Source organism: Odocoileus virginianus, chromosome 10 (genome assembly GCF_023699985.2).
Source record: "Odocoileus virginianus isolate 20LAN1187 ecotype Illinois chromosome 10, Ovbor_1.2, whole genome shotgun sequence".
Lineage (NCBI taxonomy): Eukaryota > Metazoa > Chordata > Mammalia > Artiodactyla > Cervidae > Odocoileus > Odocoileus virginianus.
Window position 1 is genome coordinate 69,073,957 of NC_069683.1, and position 24,378 is coordinate 69,098,334.

A 24,378-nucleotide genomic window follows, 5' to 3' on the forward strand; every position below is an offset into this window, starting at 1 on the left:
TGTCCCTTTATCTAACAGTGAACATTTGACAAACTGCTTACCTTCCTCAGTCCCTCAACTGTGAAATGTGAGGGAGGAACTGTGCGATAGTGAAATTCCCTTCTAGCTCCATTAGTTTGCTATAATTTGGATGCTTTCAAAGCAGAAGCCTGTTGACTTTGCAGCATCAAGCTAGTGGGGGGTGGAATTGGGAGGCAGAATCAGTGATGTAGTACTTTCCCGGTCCCAGAGGCTTAGTCCATCACTATGGAGATTCGCAGGCTCTGTAACATTGTCTCTCACCCTTCCCATGAGGGAGGGTGGAGCTGGCAGAAGTTTAGCAGAGTGTTAGTATAGGTCTGAAACAATCATAGCCCTGAACTAGAACTTTGACAGCAAAGAAGAGAGCTGGGTTACAGGGTTGATATTGGTATTGCTGCAGGTCAGTGTTCATAGGAACTCATTTCTGAAACACTGGATGTTGGATATGTATTACAAAACTTGTTCTGAGCCATGTTAAAGTATAGCACCAGGACTTGGATTAAATATCCAGCCTTGTTCAGGATTAGTTTTATTGCTGGTCAAGACTAATGCCATACAGATAGGATATCAGGAACTTTAGTTCTTAGGGACTGTGAAAGGCAGGCATTGAGATAATCTGTGATTTCTCACAGGAAAATCTACCTGTTTTTTGTTTTTCAAATTAAAATATTTAGCAGCTATTGGAACAGGTTTTTATGTTGGTTCTTCTAAAGCATGAGAAGTTAGGAAATTTGCAACATTTTAGCCTGTTAGCTATTTTACGATTCATATCAGTTACATCTTTTAGCAGTTTAAGTCAAGCTAAAATATGTTTTTAAAAAATCTTAAGTTCTTAGAGAAAAATAAAAATAATCATTGATGAATAAAATCATGCCATTGCAAAGTCAGAGTTGAAGTGTTTTATTACCTCTGGAAATGTTTCCTAGTATTCTGTTAATTTCCAGGTAGTATTTAAATTGACTTTGAATAAAAGACACAATATTAAAAAATATACAAAAGCAAGAATTACATAATAATTAGATTGAGGAAATGAGAGTTATATCAGGAGATGTATTAGGAGTTACAGGCTAACGAATGTTGCTGGATTGAGCATGAAATAGTTCTGGGTTCTGAGAAGTCAGGTAAAAATGTGAATTACTAAAATGTAAATAGCTCATTATCTCTGTAAAAATGTGAACTACTAAAAATATAAATGTAAATAGTTCATTAGCTCTGAACTACTAAACTGTATCTAGAAAAGAATTCTAGTTTATTAGCAGTTAATGTTAAGAAAAAGTTATCTCAAGAGACTTTATATAAATGGATTGAATAGTATAATTGGCTGCATGAATGTCTGGGACAGGTTACTGTGTACTTTTCATTCAGTTCTCTAAAGACATCTTTGTGAAGACCTGAAATAATGTGGAGAAAGCACTTTCTGGTGTGGGAAGGAGGCAGCATAATAAAGTGGAAAGAATCTGATAGACCTTGGTCCAAATCCTATCTTTGGAGTGATTCTTTGGCCACTTAGTTAAGAGGGTGTAATAATACCTCCATGGCAACTCATTTTGAAGGTTAAATTATGTTACTGGAGCAACACCCTTAGTGACCATTATATTTTAGGCAATTAAAATCTTAGTGTCTATTCAGGTATCTGAATGGTAATTTGACATGAGAATTAGTCAAGGCTGTGTCTTGAGTATCATTTCTGTTAGTCTCACATAGAAATTGTGCAGCAGACTGTTAAAAATTGAGATATTGATGTGCACTTATTTATAATACAGAAATTCAGTAGTATTGCCTGAATGAAAATCCACCTGTATACATATTAGTTTCAAGGTGGCATGTGAACATTTTCATGTGAAAATTAAAGAGCAGAGTCTTTTCTCGCAAAGCAAATTTGGATTTGTTTAAATGCTTTCCAGTCCAGTTCAGTCGCTCAGTCGTTTCTGACTCTGCGACCCCATGGACTGCAGCACGCCAGGCTTCCCTGTCCATCACTGACTCCTGGAGCTTGCTCAAACTCATGTCCATCGAGTCGGTGATGCCATCCAACCATCTCATCTTCTGTTGTCCCCTTTTCCTCCTGCCTTCAATCTTTCCCAGTATCAGGGTCTTTTCCATTGAGTCAATTCTTTGCATCAGGTGGCCAAAGTAAATGCTTTACCATATACTTGATGAAAAAGCTGGTGAGTTTTGTACCACAAAGTATGAGAGATGACTTTGTCCTGGAAAGTTACTAATTGACTTTCTTTTTTGTTGAAGAACTTGATGTATTTGTATAATGTTCTGACTTAGAGCAAACAGCAGCTTAGCCTGCTATATTGTTTTAAAATGTATATATAGATAATTCGTCTGATAAATAGAGGCATTTAATGATATTTTCTGGATGCTAAAAGGTAAATATAAGAAAAAGACAGTCTGTTTAGTAGTAATTGGTCAGTAGGTTTAGTGATTTATATGATGATGGATGGTTCATGTCTTTAGTTTAAAGGAGGGTCCTTGTTCAAGAACTGTATCAAAGTATTTTAATATATGTTTTCAAAATCTGGTATTTAAGTGTATCATTTGCTTTATCAGTAACCTTGCTTTATTGATTATCTATATTTAGATGATCTATATGTAGTTTCTATTTATGGGGATTAGATTGAATGATTAATACAAATCTTGCTTTAAGATAAAATTGATATTTTGAAATTGTAGACTTCGGTGGTATACTGAGAGATTATTTTGGAATGCTACAAGATTACTCTTTTTAATAAATAGGATTAAATATTCTGATATCTTTGTTGGCTAACAGAAGCCATTTATGAAGAGAGTCAGGGGAATAAGGTACAAAGGCACTTAGGTTATAATAAGCTTAGTGGGTTCAAAGGCCCAAAAACAGGCCTATAGAAGAATAGTGAGAGATGAGTTCTGAGAAGTAGGCTTCAGCTGCGTCACACAATGCTTTTCCTACGGATGTATTGCTCTATTAATATTTGAGGTGCCAGTAAGATATTCAGGTAGAGAGATCCAGTATGTAATTGGAAATTTGGAAAAAGGTATCTTTCCTTACATTTATACAATATTTCGAAATAAATTCACCTTTTGAAAATCATTTTTCTCTTTGTTCATTAGATATTATGCTTGGCAGAGCAGATTAAATTCACTGAAGATGTAGAAAATGCGATCAAAGATCATAGTCTTCATCAGATTGAAACCCAGCTGGTAAATAAGTTAGAGCACTATACTAACGTCGACACAAGTTCTGAGGACCCAGGGAACACTGGTACGGAAGAGTGTCCCACTTTTGCCGACCTTTGTTATTTGACTCTTTCTTTGAGTATTCTCTCTTAATTTATCTATTGTGCTTTTGTCTGTCAGTTGATCAATAATCTGTCTATTTTGGAGGTTTATTTAGGAATTATAATGAACATATAACTTTTATATTGTACTTAGAATCAATAATTTATTATTTTTAATGAAATGTAGAAACCTTCCCATTTTATAGATTTCTTTATCCTCCCGTTTTTATGTTGTGTTCAATGTGTATAGAAGTTTATCTATATCTATATATTAGATATTAGATATATATTTATCTATGTCTATAGATATGTAGATATTTATCTATATACATTGAAAACTCGATGAGAGTCTAACTTTTCCTTTAGCCATCACATGTATTTCAGAGGACCTGAGAATGATTTATTATATTTAGATGCTTACCATTTCTGTTGCCCATCCTTCATCTTGATTTCTTCTTGTGTCATTATCTTTGTTTGAAGAATTTCCTTTAGTGTTTCTTTTAGAGCATGTTTGCTGAATATGAATTTTACAGATTTCCTTCACTTGAGAATGTCTTCATTTTACCTTTATTATCTTTTTTGACATGAGTTGGTTTTTTTTTTTTTTTTTTTGGTTCTTTTCATGTTGAATGATTTCAGGTTGTATCCTGGACGTTTTGGGCTATAATAATCTGAGTCGTCTTTAAATTTTCCGGATAGTGTTGATATTTTTCTGTGAGCAAGTGCTCTCGTTAGGTTCAGCGCCAAGCTCCAGTCAGCCTTCTGCGGGCTGTGGGTCCCACGTCTGTCCTGTCTGCGGAGTTCTGCAGATGGTCGGACCTTTCCCACATGGGTGCCGCCTAGTGGCCGGTCATCAAGTCTGGTTTAACATGCGCCTCAGGCTGGGTTCCGCTCTCTGGGGAAGAAGTTTCCGGGGCGTGCTCCCAGGCTCCTCCCCTTCCGTAGGCTCCTCCCCTTCCGTGGGCTCCCCGGTTCTGGGTTCCCTCCCACTCCCCTTCTGACCTCTGGGCGAGAGCAGGAACTGCATGTGCTCCCCTGCACGCCTCTGTGACTGGGCCGGCGACTTGAGCCAGCTGATGGAGAGGAGAGAGGAAAGAGCAGTTGGGCTTTGTCTCCCTCTCCTGGGGTCATGGCTCCTCTAATTTGAGAGGGCGGTTCTCTTCCTTCAGAGTTTTAGGCATTTCTGGGACTCAGCTGCCAGCGCTGTGGCTACGGGGAGACTCCATTTTTGCTTTTCAGCTCGAAGGTAGAGGCCTTGTCCTTGAACTCTCTCTGTTCACACCCTTATGGTTTCTGGCAACGCTGAGTCCATGCATGTAAGAGAGAACAAAGGAAAAAGAAACTTACCACTGGTTTGGTTCTACTTCTGATTCTGCCCTTCCCCGATTGGCCTGATATTCTTTACTTTTTCAGAGTCCTGAATAGCTATTTAATGCAGGTTGTCTGTTTTATACCTGCGTTCAGAGGGAGAGCCAGGCTGAGTGTCCCTACTCCCTGCAGAAGGAACCAGAGCCCCTGTTTCACTGAATTTTGACACCTTAGTTTTCACAATCACAGTTCTTATTGGTGCATTTGACATTCTTTTGAGTTGTATGATGTATGTTACTGTACTGTTAAGATGGATTATGAAATTAAATGCACTAAGGAATCATATATATGTAAAATCACCAAGGAATCATATTTAAATTCACTAAGGGATCATTCATATGTATACATATAAAATGATAAAGTACATAAATCACAGGCTAACATTTTCTCCAATTATTTTAATTGTATACAGAATCTGGCATTTTGGAGCTTAAACTTAAAGCACTTATTCTTGATATTATTCATAATATTGATGTGGTCAAGCAGTTAAACCAAGTGCAAATTCATACAACTGAAGACTGGGCTTGGAAAAAACAAGTTAGATTCTATATGAAAAGTGATCACACATGTTATGTTCAAATGGTGGATTCTGAACTTCGTTATACTTATGAATACCAGGTATGCCTTGTGGCAGAAATGTTTAATTTTTCCAGTTAGAAATTATTTACTTTAAAGGAAATTTGCTATTGAATGAAAGAGTTATTTTAATTTTAGTTGTAACTTTTAAGAGTTTTGTTTGTGTTATTGTCTTCTATTTCACCATAATTAGAAAGATGTTATATTGGAAAAATTCTGTTTACAAAAAAGTTAAAATAATGGCAGTGTTGTGCTGAATTCTCTAAATGTACCATTTTTTGAAGTAGTATTTATTTATGTAGACTGAAATATATCTCTCATCCAAAGAGAGGTGAATATTAGGCAACCTTGGTAGAAACAATTTGGTTTGTGTCTCCTTTTACAAGGCCAAAATTAGTTAATATGTTAAAGTATGTTTGTTAAATATCTTCAGTTTGCAAGGTAAAAGAATTTTAAAGCAAATAATGTAATCTATTCTCAAAAAATCCATCTTTATGCTCTTTGCCTTTTTCCATCATAGTGAATCAGTCATCAGGATATAGTTGACATTTATGTTAATAAGCATATGTCAGGAGAGTTGCCTGCTGGCTCTTTCAAAAAGGAAATGAATTTTGAGACCCAAATCTGTCCACTTAAATTAAGGAAAAACTATATATAAAATGCAATTTGAATTTGAATCTATTTTTTGAGACTTATTTGATAATTTAAGATTATTAATTTCATAAGAAAATTTTCAAATTAATTATACTTGGAGGTTTCCAAAGTAGTTCTGATTTGTGAAGATTGTAAGATTCAAGGAATTTTAAAATACAAAATAGAATGATTATTGTATGTAATTGTATTGAATTGTATTGAAAAGTGTGTAATTGTATACGGTTTTTGAATTTATCTGCCTTCGAGGTATATCTTTGTGACATTAACAAGAACTTGATTGGGGCATACGTACATGTATATATCTATGGCTGAGGCCCTTTACTGTTCACCTGAAGCTGTCACAACATTGTTAATTGGCTATAGTGTAGTGTATGGTTAGTCGCTCAGTCATGTCTGACTCTTTGAGATCCCATGGACTGTATCCCGCCAGGCTCCTCTGTCCATGGGATTCTCCAGGCAGGAATACTGAAGTGGACTGCCATTCCCTTCTCCAGAGGATCTTCCTGACCCAGGGATCGAACCTGCATCTCCTGCGTTGCAGGCAGATTCTTTACCGTTTGAGCTACAGGGAAGACCTTATAGCCCAATACAAAATTTTTTGGTGTTAAAAAACAAAAAAGAACTTGAGAGACTATTTGGAAAACCTAACAGTTTATCAACTGAGGATAGAATAAAATGCATGCTTGAGAAATAATTAAGTTTAATTCCATTTTGTGCTTTAGAAAGTTTCCTTACTAAAAAAAGTATTTTTTATAAACAGCTTTAAACTTACTTGTTGCCTCTTAGACTTTTAAACTAGAATCTCTCACTGTATAATATTTCTAATGTTGAATAGAATATGAATGTTTGAAATTTTATTTCTCTTACATAGGGTAATGCTCCCAAGCTGGTTTATACTCCTCTGACAGACAAGTGCTACCTAACTCTCACTCAAGCCATGAAGATGGGACTTGGAGGAAATCCTTATGGACCAGCTGGAACTGGAAAAACTGAATCAGTAAAGGCTTTAGGTGGACTTCTTGGAAGACAAGTTTTAGTTTTCAATTGTGATGAGGTAGAATAAATAATTATCAAACTATGTAATAGTGTCTTAGATGTTTGAAATAGTTTTTACATATTTATATATATGAAATGCTATATTTTAAAATCACTCTACTTTTGAAAATGAAATTTGTTTTATTTGAGAAGTAAAATGGAGAGAGGTTGCATATAGTATAAAAACTTTTCTAAAGATAACTATTACAAGAAGTAATTTTAAATATTGAATGAAGATTTATGTTAGAATGTAGAAAAACACTTTTTGTAAGGAGAATAGTGAACAGAAGAGGAGAAAATCTTAAATTCATTAAAAGTACCATTTTCAAAGCATTATGTGTAGGATTTATATTTTGTCTTAAAGAATAACTAAAACAAAATCTTTAGTTCTTGTGCTTTTCAGAATGCTTTCACATGAATTATTTTGTTTAGTCCATGAAACCACCGTAGTTTTTGAAAGAATAGCTATTTGTTAATAAAGAACCAAAGAGGCATAGATGGGTGAAATGATTATCTTCTCACTAAATGACATAAAGTCTTAGATTATTATTAGAGTTTTAAATTATGTTTAATGAATAGAATTTTTATTGTTATTTTTAAGGGCATCGATGTGAAGTCAATGGGACGAATATTTGTTGGCTTGGTAAAGTGTGGGGCCTGGGGTTGTTTTGATGAATTCAATAGACTGGAAGAATCTGTACTGTCTGCAGTTTCTATGCAAATCCAGACAATTCAAGATGCTTTGAAGAATCATAGAACTGTGTGTGAGCTGCTTGGCAAGGAGGTATAGCTTTATCGGAAATTTAAAGAACTAAAGTATTTTGTAAGACTTTGTGTTACCCATACTCAGGCAAATAGTCTATCTTTATTGCTTCTGGCACCCTTGTTTCTAATTTGTGACCAGTGTGTTAAACTTTTTTACCTGTGAATTGTCTCTGAATTTCTCACCCTTTTTTGGTCCCATTTCCACTATTTATTTTCAAATTTCAGTATTGGATAATCCAGTTATGATAATCTTTGCTAACATTTATCAAACACTCTATGCTGGCACTGTGCTTAATGCTTTTATATAATACTCACCACAGTCCTTTGAGTTAGGTACTGTTATATTTTTTAAACTTTTTGGATGAGGAAACTACAGCTTGGTAAGTTAGCATAAGTAGTGGTGTTGGAAATTGACCTCAGGTGTATCTAATTCTGAAATTCATGTTTTTATTCACTATTGTATATGAATCTTAATAAACATTTAGCTATTCTGCTGCTGCTTACTTCTCCACATAGGAAATATACATTCATGTCATTAGAATGTAAACTTATTTATATATAAAATATAGATTTCTCTCTATATGTGTAATGGTGAACACACAGGAAGTGGAAAGAACTGTGAAATTATCATCTTCTCCATAATGACATTTTCACAGTACAAGTTTTTCAGGGTAGGCTGAGTAGAACCAATTCTAAATTTCTTGTAACTTCTGAGTTTGCAGGAGTAAAATTTAAATGTTTAAACTCTTCACAAAGAAAAGAGAAACTACTAAGTTTTTACCTTTTACCATCAAAATTTATTTTTTTCCCTGTTCATTTTTGTCATTTCCTCCTCTTAGAAAGAAAAATTGTCCTTTTTCCTAACCTAAGCTAAATTTTCCATCTATACTTTGGGATCTGCTTCCCAGGGACTTTCTCTTCAGAGTTATTCCTGTCCTCCTTCTTCTCATTTCTTATTGGCTTTTAACCATAATCACATAACTTTCCTTCTAAATGATGTAAATATTATATATAGTAATACTGTAGTATACTATTTAGTATAATTAAAACATAAGCAAACCTTCCCTTAATTCATCTTTTCTTCCACCATACTCTTTTTCTTTTCTTTCCTTCATAGCCAGATTTTTTACTCTAGGCATTTCTACTTCATGTTGATTCATTCATTGTTTACATATTATAATTCTAATTTTCTATTCTTACTGCTTTGTTGAAAATACTCCCACTAGATACTCTCAAGATATTTTACTCTTCACTGTCATAGCATTTATTAACTATAATTGCTTGACTGTAGTAGTCAATAGACTATAAACTCCAAAAGAGCATGAACTGTTACTGACTTTAATTCAGAGTTTTGTTGTCTCTGTGTACTTAAGAAAGCGCCTAACTCAAGGAAGGCTTTTGGTAGACATAATATTGAATGAATGGACAGTCAAACTAGTTACCGTCACTGAAACTTTCAGCCTCAAAAAACTGATTATAAATAATCTCTATAAAGTAGTATAGTTCCTAAGGAGTTTATTATATGTTGAGTAGATGTTTAGCACACTAGTGGTTACTTTTTGCTAAGGTGATAAGATGTGTGTGTAGAAATATGTCACAGTAAAACTTCTTTTGGTGATATATTTTATAGTTACAGTTTCAAATACTTGATGCCTGTGTTTTAATATTTCAGGTAGAAATAAATTCTAATTCTGGGATCTTTATCACTATGAATCCTGCTGGAAAAGGCTATGGTGGAAGACAAAAACTGCCTGATAATCTTAAACAACTTTTTAGGCCAGTAGCCATGTCTCATCCAGACAATGAGCTTATTGCCGAAGTTATTCTGTATTCAGAAGGTTTTAAAGATGCTAAAGTGTTGGGCAGAAAATTGGTGGCTATCTTCAATCTATCCAGGTGAGTTTTCTTGTTTTAAATTTTGAAATACTTTGTGTTTCCAGTGATTGGTCATGATCATTAACGAGCATTTTCCACATTTGTCTAATTATATTGTACCTCAGATATAGATAGGAAAGATTTTAGTTTGAATAACAAAAATGGCTGGCTCAAAAGTACTTGTTTTTAAATACTATTGATTTAATTTCACTTTTTTTCCTGTAAAACATTGTTAATGAAGTACTCTAGCTAAGTGATATTTACTAAACTAAATTTCTGATTTACTAATTTTCTGATTTCTATGTGTTAGTAGTTGGATTTTGTACCTTTTAGTATGATAATAAAATGAATGAATTTCTTATAGCTATTTGATGCTTTATGATTTCCATGTCTTTACTTAAGGGAACTTTTGACACCTCAGCAACATTATGATTGGGGTTTGAGAGCTTTGAAGACAGTTCTTAGAGGAAGTGGAAATCTTCTGAGACAGCTGAAGAAAACTAGTGTTAAACAAAATGGTATGATTCATTATTTCAATTATAATCTCACTTTTTACAATGTTTTAATTTAGTATAGTTTTAGATTTGTATGAAAGGTATGCATATAATATAGAGGGCTTCTGAATGGTATGCCCCTCCAGTGTCTCCTGTGTTAACATATGGGTATGATGCATTTATTAATTCTAACGACCCAATGTTGATTCATTGTTTTTTAATAAAGTCCGTAATTTATCCAGATTTTTCCTGATTTTTACTTAATGTCCTATCATAACTTTTAAACATGCATTAAATACTAAACATTTGCAGTATATAGAGCAATAGTCTAGTCCACTTGTTCTCAATCCTTAATGTGAGTTAGAATCACCTAGAGGCTTGTTAGTTGGAGAAGGAAATGGCAACCCACTCCAGTGTTCTTGCCTGGAGAATCCCAGGGACAGGGGAGCCTGGTGGGCTGCCGTCTCTGGGGTTGCACAGAGTCGGACACGACTGAAGTGACAGCAGCAGCAGCAGCAGCAGAGGCTTGTTAGAACACAGACTTTTGGATCCTACCCTCAAAGTTCCTGATTTGGTAGGTCTGGAATAGTGTCTGAAAATTTATATAGTCTTAAAACAGGAACAGAAACCTTAGAAAAACATAATTTCTAGATTTTCTCTTTCAAGGACATAGTATACCAAACAAAATTATTCTTTTAAAGAGATTTTAAGATTTCAAAAAAAATAATGCCTTTCAACCTAAGAATAATTTTAGATTTATTAAAGTTGCAAAGTTGGCATTTCTATTGTTTCATCTTTTTTGTTGTTGTTTAGTCACAAAATCATGTCTGATTTTTTTGTGACCCTGTGGACTGTAGCCCACCAGGTTCCTCTGTCCATGGAATTTTCCTGGCAAGAATACCAGAATGGGTTGCCATTTCCTTCTTCAGGGGACCTTCCTGACCCAGGGATTGAACCCGTGTCTCCTGCACTGGCAGGTGGATTACAGGCAGATCTTTACCACTGAGCTACCAGGGATGCCCCATTTGCTGTGGTACATTTGTCAAAACTGAGAAACTAAGGCTGATACATTAGCATTAACTAAATTCCAGGCTTCATTTGAATTTCAGCTGTGTTATCACTGACATCCTCTTTCTGTTCCAAGATCGAATCTGGGGTGCCGCATTGCATTAAGCGGTCGTGTCCCCTTGGTGTGCTCCGCTCCGTGACCGCTTCTCAGTCTGTTTTTGTTTTTATTGAAGTCTGGGTACCCTGGGATTCAGATTCTATGGAAAAGTGTTCATAACTCAGTAATACTCTTTTTTCAGCAGTTAAAAGATAGTTGAGTAAGCTTGCTAATTAACATAATAGCATATGCCATTAAATGTTACTAAATTCTAGTACATAAGTTCATTACTAATAATGTATATCAAGATACTTAAAAACTTTACAGTCATTAGATTCATAACTGTAGTTTTAACATGAAACTTTTTTTCCAGTTAATGAAAGTCATATAGTGGTACAAGCACTGAGACTTAATACAATGTCAAAGTTTACTTTTGCTGATTGCACTCGGTTTGATGCACTGATTAAAGATGTATTTCCTGGAATTGACTTTAAAGCAGTAGAATATGATGAACTGAGTGCTGCACTGAAGCAAGTCTTTGAGGAGGCCAATTATGAAATCATACCCAATCAGGTAACTGTCAAGACTACTTTGTAATATATTGATCCTTTCTCCTTGGGTAATTTTTATTAACTATCTTTATCATTTATCTTTCAGCTTATCTTTCATCTTTCAGTTTAAGTCTTACTCACTCTTTGAAGCCTTCCCTAATTTTCAAATCTAAATTAGATCCCCTTGCTGTGTGCTATTTTTACCTTTATAATATATACATTTTAATGTTCAACTGTATGATTAATACTGATTCTCTCCCACCAGATAGTTGTCTCCATGAAAAGTGGGATCTATGTCTATTTTACTAGTTTATTCCTAGTGCCTATGATGGAGTCTGGCACTAGTATCAATAGATCCATCATATGTATTTTTGACAGTTGATTCTATATGATTTAAACTTTGACAGTTTCTTAGGAGAACTTCACTTTAGTAGGTCTTTTCATGAAGCAGAAATGCATGTTCAAAATGAATACCTTTTCCTCAGGATTTTTTTTTTAATTTGGAAAGAGGTTATAAATGAATGAATGAATTAGCAAAGTGAATAAAATATTGAATATATTTTGTTTGAATGAATAAATGAAGGAAGACAACCATGAACGTTTGATAACTTGCTTGTTTTAAAGAAATATGAAATTAAAAATCACATTGTGTGTTCAGATTTTTTTCATGATTCTTTTATTTAAGGCTTTATCTTTCATTGAAGAAATAGAAGGTTTAATTTATATGTTTGAAATAGAACAACTATTACAGATTGAAAGTGAAATTGATACAGTTGTACACAATTGAAATGATCATACATGGTAAATAATATATGAACATATTTCTTTTCTACTAGATCAAGAAGGCTTTAGAATTATATGAACAGTTACGCCAGAGGATGGGAGTTGTTATTGTTGGCCCAAGTGGTGCTGGAAAATCTACTCTTTGGAGAATGTTAAGGGCAGCACTTTGTAAAACTGGCAAAGTGGTAAAACAATATACCATGAATCCCAAAGCTATGCCTCGACATCAGTTACTAGGCCATATTGACATGGATACAAGGGAATGGTCTGATGGTGTTTTGACAAATAGTGCTCGTCAAGTAGTTCGAGAACCTCAAGGTTGGTCTCTGTTGTGTGATTCATTGATTTATTTTTAGAGGATGTTAGAGCTTGTCTGTAATTTTGTCTTTTTTGAGTCTTATACATGACCATAACCTGCTGTATCGTGATCTACATTGATATTTTACTTTGGAGGGTCCAAAGACATGTTACCATTTTTATCTATAGTCTATAGCAAAACTTTTATTATAGTAGAAACTCCCATGTAACCTGGGTAAATTGTAGTTCATAACTAGGTTAATCTATTGAATAAATATAATATTTTTGCTTAATTGATTTTATAATGCTCATAAATAAGCAAAATGACATATTTCTATTTGGGATTAAAATTTGTGTTTGTGCACAAACTTACCACCACTTTGAATATAATGTTTTCAAGAATTTTGAAAATTTAAGTCATATGATAGTAGGCTTCTGGTCTAAATTTTTGGCTTGGTATTTAACAGAATTTTTAGTCAAAATCTAAGAAGACTCCCTACTTTTTGTTAGGTCACAGTTTAACAACTTGCTCACTGCTTCTCCCTTTTGAAGTCACCCTTTTATATATCAAAGAGATTTGACAGTGGTGTATTTTTTACTTCTCATGTAGGACACTAAAGTGTAGCTTTCTCATATTTTCTTAAAGCACTATTACATAGAAAGCATTAATACATTCTAATGACATGGTGGAAGGAAAAAATCTAAAGAATGTCTCACAAGCTTGTGGAAATAGAAATACCTAGGTCTTGCTTAAAGCTCAACATTCAGAAAACTAAGATCATGCATCCAGTCCCATCACTTCATGGCAAATAGATGGGAAAACAGTGGAAAACTGTGGCAGACTTTATTTTTTTGGGGCCCAAAATCACTGCAGATGGTGATTGCAGCCATGAAATTAAAAGACGCTTACTCCTTGCAAGGAAAGTTATGACCAACCTAGACAGCATATTCAAAAGCAGAGACATTACTTTGCCCACAAAGGTCTGTCTAGTCAAGGCTGTGGTTTTTCCGGTAGTCATGTATGGATGTGAGAGTTGGACTGTAAAGAAAGCTGAGTGCCGAAGAATTGATGCTTTTGAACTGGGTGTTGGAGAAGACTCTTGACAGTCCCTTGGACTGCAAGGAGATCCAACCAGTCCATCCTAAAGGAAATCAGTCCTGAATATTCATTGGAAGGACTGATATTGAAGCTGAAGCTCCAATACTTAGGCCACCTGATACGAAGAGCTGAGTCATTTGAAAAGACCCTGATGCTGGGAAAGATTGAGGGCAGGAGAAGGGGATGACAGAGGCTGAGATGGTTGGATGGCATCACCGACTCAATGGACATGGGTTTGGGTGAACTCTGGGAGTTGGTGATGGACAGGGAGGCCTGGCATGCTGTCGTTCATGGGGTTGCAAAGAGTCGGACATGACTAAGCGACTGAACTGAACTGAAGGTCTTGCAGACCATGTTTTCTTCTATTGAGATTTCAGTTCTGTATGTTCATTAAATAAATAGAGCCTTATCATGGAGTATATCATTGGGTCTTTGACCAGCTGAGCCAGGATTGCCTATGAGTTCTCCACACATTTGTAGTATAAATTCACATGAAAAACTTCAACTTGTTTAACTCTTTGTTCTTTATGTTTGGCTTCAGAAATATAAAATAATATGAAAATTGCTTCTAAAGAATAATAGACAATTATTCTTTATTTTTAAATATTATTATCCTTATATTTATTTTGCTCTCTCCATTTTTGTTTGAAAATAGATGTTAGCTCATGGATAATCTGTGATGGTGATATTGATCCTGAATGGATAGAATCTCTGAATTCTGTTCTGGATGATAATCGACTACTCACTATGCCCAGTGGAGAAAGGATTCAGTTTGGCCAAAATGTTAACTTTGTATTTGAAACTCACGATTTAAGTTGTGCCTCACCAGCCACAATATCTAGAATGGGAATGATCTTTCTTAGGTAAGCACGTTTGCATACATTGTGTTAGAATGTTTTCAATTATTATTTTGGTTTCATAGCTAAGTGACATGAGTGATACATGAGTAATATGTGATTATTTGTTTTTTCATTGTTTATTAACTTCTTTGCTACGTTTTTATTCATTCAGAGTTCCTGTTTACTTAGTTGAATTATTTCAGCAGTGTAGTGGTATCACAGGAGAAGGACATGGCGACCCACTCCAGTACTCTTGCCTGGAGAATCCTGTGGACATCGGAGCCTGGTGGGCTGCTTTCCATAGGGTCGCACAGAGTTGGACAAGACTGAAGCCGCTTAGCATGCATGCGTGCATTGGAGAAGGAAATGGCAACCCACTCCAGTGTTCTTGCCTGGAGAATCCCAGGGACAGGGGAGCCTGGTAGGCTGCTGTCTCTGGGCTCACACAGAGTCGGACACAACTGAAGCGATTTAGCAGCAGCAGCAGCAGCAGCAGCAGTGGTATCACAATTACTAAATAATTATTTTTTGTTTGCATAAATGAAATAGCAAGTATTTGTTTTTTCTTTTTTCTATAACTTTTCCTTTATGAATGAGTTCAGAGAAGTGAACATACTACTTATGAGCTGGAGGCTAATAATTTAAAGCTGAGTAGCCATATTTTAATCATAGAATTGTAGATTTATAGACTTTTAGAGCTAACCTAGGTTTAAATAGGTTAAAGATTTAATAGGATAAAGGAGTGCATCAGGCAGCCATAAGTACCACAGCCTCACAACCTGGAGAAGGATGTGATGTTGTTGTGCCAGAACCGGCAGACCTTCAGCTTGGAGGGCAGCCTGATCTATGAAGACCCCATCATCTGGTGGTCGGTCTTCAGCAGCATGCAGCAGAAGTTTGAGAAGCAGGATGACGCTGCACAGGAGGAGAGCAACCAGCAGAGGAGGAGGGCGGTGAGGAAGGCTGAGTCGGATCCCCCTCCCTCAAGGTGAAGACCAAGCTCAACCGGAGAGAAGGCCCAGGACCGGCTCAGGGGGGGCTGGAGGTGGCCAAGCTGTGCGTTCAGGTCAGGCTGAGACAGTGTAGCCCTTAGCAGTAGCAGATAGCAGCAGATGTTTCAGACTTGGGATAAAACTGTGTAAACAAAAATCTGTATTTATATGGCAGAGAAGGTGTAGGACTGTTTGTGTTTGGCCCTGTTCTGTCATTAGTAGTATTTGTAAACATTATTAACTGTTTAGAGGAGGAGCTAAGATGGTGGAAGAATAGGACGGGGAGAACACTTTCTCCTGTACAAATTCATTGAAAGAACATTTGAACGCTGAGCAAACTTCACAAAACAACTTCTGACCGCTAGCAGATGACTTCAGTCGCCCAGAAAAGCAGCCCATCATCTTCGAAAGGAGGTAGGACAAAATGTAAATGGTAAAAAGAGAGACAGAAGTGCTAGGGATGGAGACCTGTCCCGGGAAGGGAGTCGTAATAGAGGAAGTTTCCAAACACCAGGAAACCCTTGCACTGGCATGTCTGGGGGAAGTTTTCGAATCTCGGAGGGCAACCTAATTGGGAGGAAAAATAAATAAAACCCACAGATTACATGCCTAAAAGCAACTCCCAGCAGAAAAGTACCCCAGATGCCCGCATCTGCCACCAGCAAGTGGGGGCGGAACGGAGAGGAGCGGGCGGCATTGCTTAGGGTAAGGACTGGGCCCGAATGCCCTGAGGGCAATCGGAGGGAGCTAACGTGAGATAGCAACTTAAACTGTGGGATAGCAAGAGAGAGAGAGAGAGAAAATTAACCAGCCTGAACACAGTGCCGGCCATTTGCAGAACCTTTGTTCTTCCAGAGAAGAGCTAGACGGTGGTGGACCAGCCCATCCCCCGCCGGAGGCAGGAGGCAGAGGGGAGGGGAAAGGGGCAAACTCTGCCCCAGAGACAGCATCTCCTACGAAACTGTAAACAGGCCTCCAGTTTCTAACCAAAGACTTCCTGAGCTTCTGGATGGTTGACATCTGCCGGGAGGGTCACGGCTAGAGGCCAGCTCCCAAGAATAGACACAAGGCGCACGCACCCGACTGGTTTGCGCAGAAGCTGAGGCTGGGACCGCGGAGGGGAGAAGGCGCACCGCACCCAGGGAGAGTGCGCCTGTCAAGCTCCTGGCTGGCTGAGCTGCTCGGGCCGGGGAAGGCACAAAACGCAGGCCCAACCGAGTCCTTGCTTTTTTGGAATACCCGAAAACTGGAACCGCACGCAACTGCTCCATATAGAGCAGCCGGGAGCCTGAGCAGTGTATACGTGGAGAGCACACACCCGTGAGCGGGGGAAAGCCCAGTGTGGCCATCACACTGTGAGTGCTCCCCACACACGCCAGCGATATCTGTCTACAGCGCCCCTCCCTCCGTGCAGTGCGACTGAACAAGCGAACCTAAACAAGAGACCACCTCCACCCGCCTGTGTCAGGGTGGAAATTAGACACTGAAGAGACCGGCAAACAGAAGCCAAATAAACAAAGGGAACCGCTTCAGAAGGGACCGGTGCAACAGATTAAAATCCCTGTAGATAACACGGACTACACCAGAAGGGACCTGTAGTTATCGAGAAGTGTAAGCTGGATCGAGGAGCTATCTGAAACTGAACCGAACCCACACTGCCTGCAACAGCTCCAGAGAAATTCCTAGATATATTTCTACTCTTTTTTTTTTAATTAAAATTTTTGTTTTTTAAAATGTTTTCTCTTTTATTTTCTTTTATGATTACCTATTACTCCTCCATTGCTCCTTAACTTTAATTTTCTTTTCAGTGTATGTTTACTGTTTTTTTAATTTTCATTTTCATTTCACTATAACCTCACACACACAAAAAAAGAGGCCCTATTTTTAAACTGGACTTCATATATATTTCTAAAATGTTTTGTGTTTTTGTTTTTAATATTGTATTTTTAAGAGTCTAACCTCTACTGTAGATTTTTAATCTTTGTTTTTCAGTATTTGATATCAATATTGTACATTTAAGAATCCAATATTCAGTACCCATTTTTACTCAGGAGCGTGTTGATTATTCTCCCACTTTTGGCTCTGTTTTCTCCCTCAGATCACCTCTATTTCCTCCCTCCTTCTCTTCCCAATCCAATTCTGTGAATCTCTGTGGGTGTCTGGGCTACAGAGAACACTTTGGGAACAGAGAACTGCATAGATCTGTCTCTCTCCTCTTGAGTCCCCCTTTTCTCCGCCTGATCATCTCTATCTCCCTCCTCCCTCTCCTCTTCTTCATGTAACTCTGTGAACCTCTCTGGGTGTCCCTCACGGTGGAGAATCTTTTCACCATTAACCTAGAAGTTTTATTAACAGTGCTGTATAGTTGGAGAAGTCTTGAGACCACTGGAAGAATAAGACTGAAATCCAGAGGCAGGAGACTTAAGCCCCAAACCTAAGAACACCAGAAAACTCCTGACTACAGGGAACATTAAGTAATAAGAAACTGTCCAAAAGCCTCCATACCTACACTGAAACCAACCACCACCCAAGAGCCAATAAGTTTTAGAGCAAGACATACCACGCAAATTCTCCAGCAACGCAGGGATGTAGCCCTGAGCGTCAACATACAGGCAGCCCAAAGTCACACCTAACACATAGACCCATCTCAAAACTCACTACTGGGCACTCCATTGCATTCCAGAGAGAAGAAATCCAGTTCCATGCACCAGAACAGCGACATAAGCTTCCCTAACTAGTAAACCTTGACAAGCCAATCGTCCAACCCTGCCCACTGGGTGAAACCTCCACAATAAAAAGGAACCACAGACCACCAGAATACAGAAAGCCTACTCCAGACACAGCAATCTGAACAAGATGAAAAGGCAGAGAAATACCCAACAGGTAAAGGAACATGAAAAATGCCCACCAAGTCAAACAAAACAGGAGGAGATAGGGAATCTACCTGAAAAAGAATTTAGAATAATGATAATAAAAATGATCCAAAATCTTGAAAACAAAATGGAGTTACAGATAAATATCTTGGAGACAAAGATTGAGAAGATGCAAGAAATGTTTAATATGGACCTAGAAGAAATAAAAAAGAGTTAATTAAAAATGAATAATGCAATAAATGAGATCAGAAACACTCTGGAGGGAACCAAGAGTAGAATAAGAGAGACAGAAGATAGGATAAGTGAGGTAGAGGATAAAATGGTGGAAATAAATGAAGCAGAGAGGAAAAAAGAAAAAAGAATCAAAAGAAATGAGGACAACCTCAGGGACCTCTGGGGCAATGTGAAACACCCCAACATTTGAATCACAGGAGTCCCAGAAGAAGACAAAAAGAAAGGCCATGAGAAAATATTCAAGGAGATAATAGCTGAAAACTTCCCTAAAATGGGGAAAGAAATAGTTACATAGGTCCAAGAAACCCAGAGAGTCCCAAACAGGATAAACCCAAGGGGGAACACCCCAAGACACATATTAATCAAATTAACAAAGATCAAACACAAAGAACAAATATTAAAAGCAGCAAGGGAGAAACAACAAATAACACACAAAGGGATTCCCGTAAGGATAACAACTGATCTATCAATAGAAACCCTTCAGGCCAGAAGGGAATGGCAGGACATACTTAAAGTAATGAAAGAGAATAACCTACAACCTAGATTTCTCTACCCAGCAAGGATCTCATTCAGATATGAGGGAGAATTCTAAAGCTTAACGGACAAGCAAAAGCTGAGAGAATTCGGCACCACCAAACATTAACTGTTTAAAAAGAGGAAAAAAAATGTGAATTGGGGAACACGCAACACCTGCTTTTCTTTTCTTTCCCTGGCAGTACTGTCTGGTGCAGTTTGGAATTGCTGTAATTTAAGCTGTGGATGTGTGTGTGTAGCTGTCTACTCCTCATACTGTATTTTATTTTATTTTTTTTCATTTTTTTCTTTTTTTTTTAAAGTTAATTTATTTATTTTACTTTACAACCATACTGTATTTTATTGAACAAGTTTAAGTAGGGCCTATTAAATATCCTGATCTTTCATTTTACAAATTTGAAACCTCTTTATTTAATATTTAATTTCTTCCTGAGTGTATTTGGAGAGACTTGAAGAGCAAAAATAAACTAATTTTAGATTTCATCAACAGTAGTAACATAGTGGCATATTTGAGCCAGTTTCATTTCCCAAAATGAATTATTAGAAAGTTTTCTTTTACTTTTTGAATTTATGTTTTAGAATTTGATATTTATCAGTCTATATACAATGTTCTACTCTTTTAGAATCATTTCAAATTACTTTTGTTATCAAATTGATCCAGAATGTTTCCAAAATTATTTAATTGATTACTTCTTTGATAATATTGTAGGAATCATTTATATTAAACTAGCCACAAACTCCCAATTAATATTTTGAGGCATTATTCTTAAAATAATATGGCATTGAGTTTATAGCTTTTGTAGCAGTATCTCACAGAGTTTATCTCAGTTATTCATTTGTTCTCATAATCCTGTGAGAAAAATAGGATAAAAGGAAAGCTTATTAAATTTTAAGATATTTATTGAATGCCTGTTACATGTATGGCACGAATTTAGACATTTTAAGAGAGACAGCAAGAAAGGAGTAAAACTAACAATTATGAAGTGCTTGTATTTATGGAGGGCTTATCTTTATAGAGCATATGTCTACATAGAGGAGATAGACAAATATAATAGCAATTATAATAGAAGTGAGAATGTAAATGTATAAAGGTTAAGTAGAATGCCATTGCTTTTTATCAGAAAAAAGACTCGTTGCTGTAGATAACTTGAAAATTGTTGGTGAACCAGAAATTGTTTGTGAGAGACATAATGAGTATGATTTCATGTAAAACACAAATGCTTGTTATTTTTAGTTTCTTTTTGATTAACTTTGATTTTTAGGTTTTATTCATTTCTTCAGCAGATATTTTGCACTTTCTCTGCAGTAGGCCAAATGAGGACCTTTTAATAATGAAAGGGAATGCTATTTATTATTCTGGGATAACTGATATAAATCAAGATTGTCTTAGACAAACCAAGACGTGTAGTTGCCATAGGTACTAAGTAGATACTGTTGACAACAATAGTAAAGAATTTGCCTGCAGTTTAGGAGACCTGGGTTTGATCCAGAGTCAGGAAGATCCCCTGGTAAAGAAAATGGCAAACTGCTCCAGTATTCTTGCCTGGAAAATCCCATGGAGAGAGGAGCCTGGCGGGCTACAGTCCATGGTTTGCAAGAGTCAGACATGACTTAGCCACTAAACCACCGTTGACAAGAAAGTCTTTATGCTGAAAGAGTTTAGCAGCTTTCCTTTGTCTGTTTTGAGTGTATCCAATGTAATTTACATATTTACCTTTGATCTTTTTTTTCTTTTCCTTATTAAACTGGATAGACATGTAGCAGGAAAGATTCAAGGATTCGGTATTTACTTGTGTTACTGTGAAACATTGGTCAAGGACAGGAGAAATGGCAGAACTGTGGGCCTTTGAAACTTCTAAATTATTAGTCTATAAGTTGTTTTTACTATAATTTTTATAAATGTGTAACATGTAATTTTGAATAAGATGTCAATGTTGTGTATGATTTCAGACATTGGATGTTACTCAAATAATTAAGTGCTTTGCTAAAATAATTATCTTTTACTTTAGCATGGTTTTCAAGTTTCAGTAGTGGCATGGGAATTTAGGTGGTCAACGTTTTTGGCGATAGAGGAAAAGAAAAAGTATTTTTAAAGATCTGCATTAAGATGCAGTGCAGCTTGTCTAATGTGCATTTGAATCACCTAGGGATATTGTTAAAGCAAAGATTTTGCTTCATTAGGTCTGGGATGGTACTTGGGATTCTGTAGACCCCACTTTGGGTAGGAATGGTTTAGACCACTTTGTGGCTAACTTGTGGTTGTGTAATTCTTCTTTAATTTATACTTACAATGATATAGGTGAGGTTTATTTGCTTTATTTTATAGGAAATGACATATATATATATACACACATGCTTATATATGTAGAAGTTAGAAGTAGTATATACACACAGACATATACAAAAGTAACTAAAATTAACTCTTGTATACTAGCAGATAGAGTACCTATGTAGAATAATGTTTATTGGAGCAGAAATTTATTTTGAAATTTATGATTTCATAAAGTAAATTTATGATTTACTCCAACAATTTTTAATGTTTGTTAATATGTTTCAGTGATGAAGAGACAGATCTTAATTCTCTGATAAAATCTTGGTTGAGGAGTCAGCCTCCTACATATAGGAATAATCTTGAAAACTGGATTGGGGATTATTTTGAAAAGGCATTACAATGGGTTCTAAAACAGGTAAGATAATTATAATATTTCATAATTATTTAGGCAAAAAGTATGACTGACTGTTGCTTACATTTAACTGCCTTTAAGTAGCGTTCTGACAGAATGTAGGGGTGGAGTGAAGGGTAGGTGTCTTCACTGCTCTCCCACTGTATTTCATGGTATAGCTTTTATTGTGTTAAAGTCTTAAAATACTTTAATTCTTCCGTCCATGATACTTTGCAACACTTACCTAAAAATCTTGAAAATTAGAATGCCTTTTGAAGTTTTACTAGTAAAACGATCATTCTGCCACATTTTACTATGTCAGTAAATACCTGCCTATATATCATGCTAAAAATAATGACAATATTAAAGTAGAGAAAGGATGATGAGTTATTTATAATATTATTGAAACGTTTGTTTATTTAGCAAAAATTTATTGCTTATGAAATAGATGCCCTTGATGAAACTTTGCCAGGTGAACATTAATGGGACCGTCCCTTTCACTGAGAAGGGTTTGTGTTGCAGAGGAAAGTGACATGAGAAAGATAATCACAATATAACAGGATGCAGAGAGTATTGCTGCTTTCTAGGAGAGATTTAAAGGAGATGACATTTAATTTTGAATTTGAAGCACAAATAGGAGTTTAGCATGCAAAGAAGACAATATTCATGTACTTACATGATCTTTTCAAATTTTTATTTCTTTCTTATGTCATTGCTTGTATAAAAAAAACATAAACATACAAAAATAGAGAAAACAAATAGCAATGAGTTTTTTAAAGGTGATTGTTGATATGAACTTAATTTAGAGGTCAATACTTCAGGGTTGGGCAAATCATATAGAGAAATGGCAATTTCACTTTAGTTTTCTAAACTCTCTTCTTACTTTGTTAAGGTGAATGCTGGAGGACTAGGGACTTGGGAGAAATGGCACAAATGAGATAGGTTTCCCTGGAGACTTCAGGGAAGGACCATTCCCCCAGCCCTCAGTCCCACCGAGCTGTCTGCCTCCTTGTGCTTCTGCGGCAGTGTGCTATGTCTTTCAGCTATAATTGCTTTCAGGCAACTGCAAGCACCTTGAGGGCAAAGATTAAGCCTGTTGTACTCCTTATTGTATCCCCAGAAGCAAAGTTTCGTAATAACAATGTGGTGAATAAGCATACACGAGCTTGGGAGTTCCCTGCCAGTCCAGTGGTTGGGACTTCACCTTCCACTGCAAGGGGTATACTTTTGATTCCTGCCTGGGAAGCCAAGTGAGACCCCACATGCCTCATGGCCAAAACCAAAAACATGAAACAGAAGCAGTGTTTTAACAAATTCGGTAAAGACTAAAAACGGTCCACATTAAAAAAAAAGCTTAGAAAAATGAATATGTGAGCTTAGTTAAATAACTGATGCCTGTGTTTGTAGCACCTTTTCAGTAGGTGTGTTGTTATTTTGTGAATATAAAACATACAAACCTAACCATGCCTTCCAGTGCAGATGCCTTGAAGTCATCAGCTTGCATGCTGTCAGTGTTAGAATGAGAAGATGTAGCACTGCATAGAATGTATTGACTCTTTGCCTCTCCCCTATTTGGGATTTGTGACTACAGACATGATGACAGGATAATATTTTTAAACCATAGCGTGGATACCAAAGATTTAGTGAGAAAATAAACTATTCTCAGCTCCTTGTTCTTGTTTGAGATTTTATGTGTTGAGTGTTCCTTCTGTCTTTATTCTGTGCTTTGTTTACCATGTTCAGATTCTGAGAGATACGTAATGAATGCTCTAGTCAAGAAACTAGATTTTATTTATAACTAGAGCTTTACTTTCTTATATTTAGCAAATTAGACAATCTAGAGGAAAATGTGTCAGTTTCCTTTTCCTTTATCTTAGAAAAGGCTTAGAACTCAGTATGGCCTAAGCTGCTGGATTTCTATTCATCTCCTTCTGTATTTCCCCCTTTTTCCCTCCTATTTCTGTTCTTTGAAAATTATTTATTATTCAGGCAGAGAGATTTTTTAAAATGTAAATTTAGTCATTTTATTCTCTTACTTAAAGTTTAAAGGCACTGAAGATACAATTTGCACTCCTTATCATGGCCTATACAATTCCACATACTCTGGCCCTTGCCTGCCTCTCTGTCTTGAATCACTGTCTTTGCTTGTTCAGGCATCTGCTTCTTCTAATTCCTTAAGTGTGCCCATTGCTTACCGCAGCATATGCTGAGTTCTCCATATGCCAGATAGGTCTCACCTTCAAATGTTAGCAATTGTCATCTACCTTAAGGACACCTTGAGTCCTCAACCTGAGTTATCCTTTCTCAAAACACTCTCTTTTTCTGCTCTGTGACTTCTACCACAATGAATTAAC

The 24,378-nt window shown here is 36.4% G+C and overlaps 1 protein-coding gene across 3 annotated transcripts in view; it reads left to right on the top strand.

Moving 5' to 3' along the window:
• The window catches only part of DYNC2H1 (dynein cytoplasmic 2 heavy chain 1), a 385,810-nt gene that overhangs the window by 63,612 nt on the left and 297,820 nt on the right, over positions 1-24,378 (top strand). For all 3 annotated transcript variants that reach the window (XM_070473685.1, XM_070473686.1, XM_020900373.2), the window contains exons 31-40: positions 3,121-3,271; positions 5,068-5,273; positions 6,757-6,939; positions 7,522-7,704; positions 9,358-9,581; positions 9,963-10,078; positions 11,533-11,732; positions 12,547-12,811; positions 14,545-14,752; positions 21,919-22,048. In XM_070473685.1, the coding sequence (XP_070329786.1) occupies positions 3,121-3,271; positions 5,068-5,273; positions 6,757-6,939; positions 7,522-7,704; positions 9,358-9,581; positions 9,963-10,078; positions 11,533-11,732; positions 12,547-12,811; positions 14,545-14,752; positions 21,919-22,048 (1,866 nt within the window). The remainder of the gene's footprint in view (positions 1-3,120; positions 3,272-5,067; positions 5,274-6,756; positions 6,940-7,521; positions 7,705-9,357; positions 9,582-9,962; positions 10,079-11,532; positions 11,733-12,546; positions 12,812-14,544; positions 14,753-21,918; positions 22,049-24,378) is intronic.